We start from the raw sequence: 2,898 nt of genomic DNA, 5'->3' as shown, positions 1-2,898 counted from the left end.
ACAGGGACACACAAACACACACACAGGGACACACACACAGGGACACACACACACAGGGACACACAAACAGGGACCCACACACACAGGGACCCACACACACACAGGGACACACAAACAGGGACCCACACACACAGGGACCCACACACACACAGGGACACACAAAAGGGGACCCACACACACACAGGGACCCACACACACACACAGGGACACACAGGGACACACCTTCTTCAGGTCCCTGAAGGTTTTGTGTCTTCCTCTGTGTGTCGCTGTGTGTCTCTGTTTCTTCTTCTGGTCCCTGAAGGTTTTGTGTCTTCCTCTGTGTGTCTCTGTTTCTTCTTCTGGTCCCTGAGGGTTTTGTGTCTTCCTCTGTGTGTCTCTGTGTGTCTCTGTTTCTTCTTCTGGTTCCTGAGGGTTTTGTGTCTTTCTCTGTGTGTCTCTGTTTCTTCTTCTGGTTCCTGAGGGTTTTGTGTCTTCCTCTGTGTGTCTCTGTTTGTCTCTGTTTCTTCTTCTGGTCCCTGAGGGTTTTGTGTGTCCTCTGTGTGCCAGGATCTCGGGCGGCGAGCTGTTTGAGCGGATCATCGACGAGGACTTCGAGCTGACGGAGAGAGAAGTGATTAAATACATGCTGCAGATCATCGATGGAGTAAACTTCATCCACCAGCAGGGCATCGTGCACCTGGACCTCAAACCAGAGAACATCATGTGTGTCAACAAGACCGGCAGCAAGATCAAACTCATCGACTTCGGCCTCGCCCGCCGACTAGGTGACCAATCACTGCAGGGCCGAGATTTGGAGCTAATTCATCCAGACGGACACTGACAGGCTCACTGTCTGATTATTATGGGATGGATCCCTACAGAGATAGACCTTTTAAAGAGGAAGATCCTTTTAGTTTAACATGAAACAGAGAAATCATCATCACCAAACCCACCAGACTCCATGTAAATAATCACTACTTTTAGCGTGTTTAGAGCAGCATATCTCCACCAGACTCCATGTAAATAATCACTACTTTTAGCGTGTATAGAGCAGCATATCTCCACCAGACTCCATGTAAATAATCACTACTTTTAGTGTGTATAGAGCAGCATATCTCCACCAGACTCCATGTAAATAATCACTACTTTTAGTGTGTATAGAGCAGCATATCTCCACCAGACTCCATGTAAATAATCACTACTTTTAGCATGTATAGAGCAGCTAAAAGTAGTGATTATTTACATGGAGTCTGGTGGGTTTGGTGATGGTGATTTCTGTTTCATGTTAAACTAAAAGGATCTTCCTCTTTAACTAAAAGGTTTATCTCATTAGGGATCCATCCCATAATGTTGTCAGTAACTTCTGTCCTGTAGACTTGTTTTTTTGGTTTAAATCAATTTTTTTCTCTTTGACAGAAAATGCTGGAACTCTGAAGGTTTTGTTCGGGACTCCAGAGTTCGTGGCTCCAGAAGTGATAAACTACGAAGCCATCAGTTACCCCACCGACATGTGGAGCATAGGAGTCATCTGTTATATACTGTGAGTCCCTTTAGAGGCCAACGTTCCTGTTTTGCTAACCTTAGCTTAGCATATTTGCTTGATAATCATCTCCGTTTCCTTACTTTGTCTTATTAAATTAGCTTAGCTTAGCTTCATTTTATTGTTGTTTTTTAACGTCACTTACGTCTTAAAACTGACTCATTTCAGCCTGTGTTTGTCTCCTCTAAGGCTTAGCGGTTTGGCTTAGTTCGGCCCAGTTTGGCCCAGTTTGGCTTAGTTTGGCCTGTGTTTGTCTCCTCTCAGGCTGAGCGGTTTGTCTCCCTTCATGGGGGACAATGACAACGAGACTCTGTCCAACGTGACCTCGGCCTCCTGGGACTTTGAGGACGAAGCGTTCGACGAAATCTCCGACAACGCCAAAGACTTCATCACCAACCTGCTGAAGAAAGACATGAAGTAAGAACACACACAGACACACACACACAGACAGACACACAGACACACGCACACACACACACACACACACGCACACACACAGACACACATACACACACAGTCAGAGACACACATACACACACACACACACACACACACTCACACAGACACCAAAACCTGACTCTGGGTATCTGTGTTTTTGTGTGCGTTTCTGTTTGTGTGTGTATGTGTGTGTGTGTGTTTCAGGGCCCGCCTCACCTGTGCTAAGTGCTATGAACACAGCTGGCTGAAGCAGGACACCAACACCATGAAGGCCAAGAAGCTGTCGAAGGAGCGGATGAAGAAGTACATCCTGAGGAGGAAGTGGCAGGTAAACAACACCAAAACAACAGGCACGGCAGGTAAACAACACCAAAACAACAGGCACGGCAGGTAAACAACACCAAAACAACAGGCACGGCAGGTAAACAACACAAAAACAACAGGCACGTCAGGTAAACAACACCAAAACAACAGGCATGTCAGGTAAACAACACAAAAACAACAGGCACGTCAGGTAAACAACACCAACACAACAGGCACGGCAGGTAAACCACACCAAAACAACAGGCACGTCAGGTAAACAACACCAACACAACAGGCACGGCAGGTAAACCACACCAAAACAACAGGCACGGCAGGTAAACAACACAAAAACAACAGGCACGTCAGGTAAACAACACCAACACAACAGGCACGGCAGGTAAACAACACCAAAACAACAGGCAGGTCAGGTAAACAACACCAAAACAACAGGCACGGCAGGTAAACAACACCAAAACAACAGGCACGGCAAGTAAACAACACCAAAACAACAGGCAGGTCAGGTAAACAACACCAAAACAACAGGCTGGTCAGGTAAACAACACCAAAACAACAGGCACGGCAAGTAAACAACACCAAAACAACAGGCACGGCAAGTAAACAACACCAAAACAACAGGC

At 46.4% G+C, this 2,898-nt stretch overlaps 1 protein-coding gene across 1 annotated transcript in view; it reads left to right on the top strand.

Annotated features, from left to right (window-relative positions):
* The window catches only part of LOC117953070 (myosin light chain kinase, smooth muscle-like), a 12,327-nt gene that overhangs the window by 158 nt on the left and 9,271 nt on the right, over positions 1-2,898 (top strand). The window contains exons 2-5 of the mRNA XM_034885786.1: positions 547-764; positions 1,396-1,519; positions 1,784-1,936; positions 2,162-2,307. Coding sequence (XP_034741677.1) covers positions 547-764; positions 1,396-1,519; positions 1,784-1,936; positions 2,162-2,307 — 641 coding nt within the window. The remainder of the gene's footprint in view (positions 1-546; positions 765-1,395; positions 1,520-1,783; positions 1,937-2,161; positions 2,308-2,898) is intronic.

This window comes from Etheostoma cragini, chromosome 11 (assembly GCF_013103735.1).
Source record: "Etheostoma cragini isolate CJK2018 chromosome 11, CSU_Ecrag_1.0, whole genome shotgun sequence".
Classification (NCBI taxonomy): Eukaryota; Metazoa; Chordata; class Actinopteri; order Perciformes; family Percidae; genus Etheostoma; species Etheostoma cragini.
Note: the sequence above shows the minus strand (reverse complement) of the source record. Positions and strands in the feature narration are given on the sequence as shown.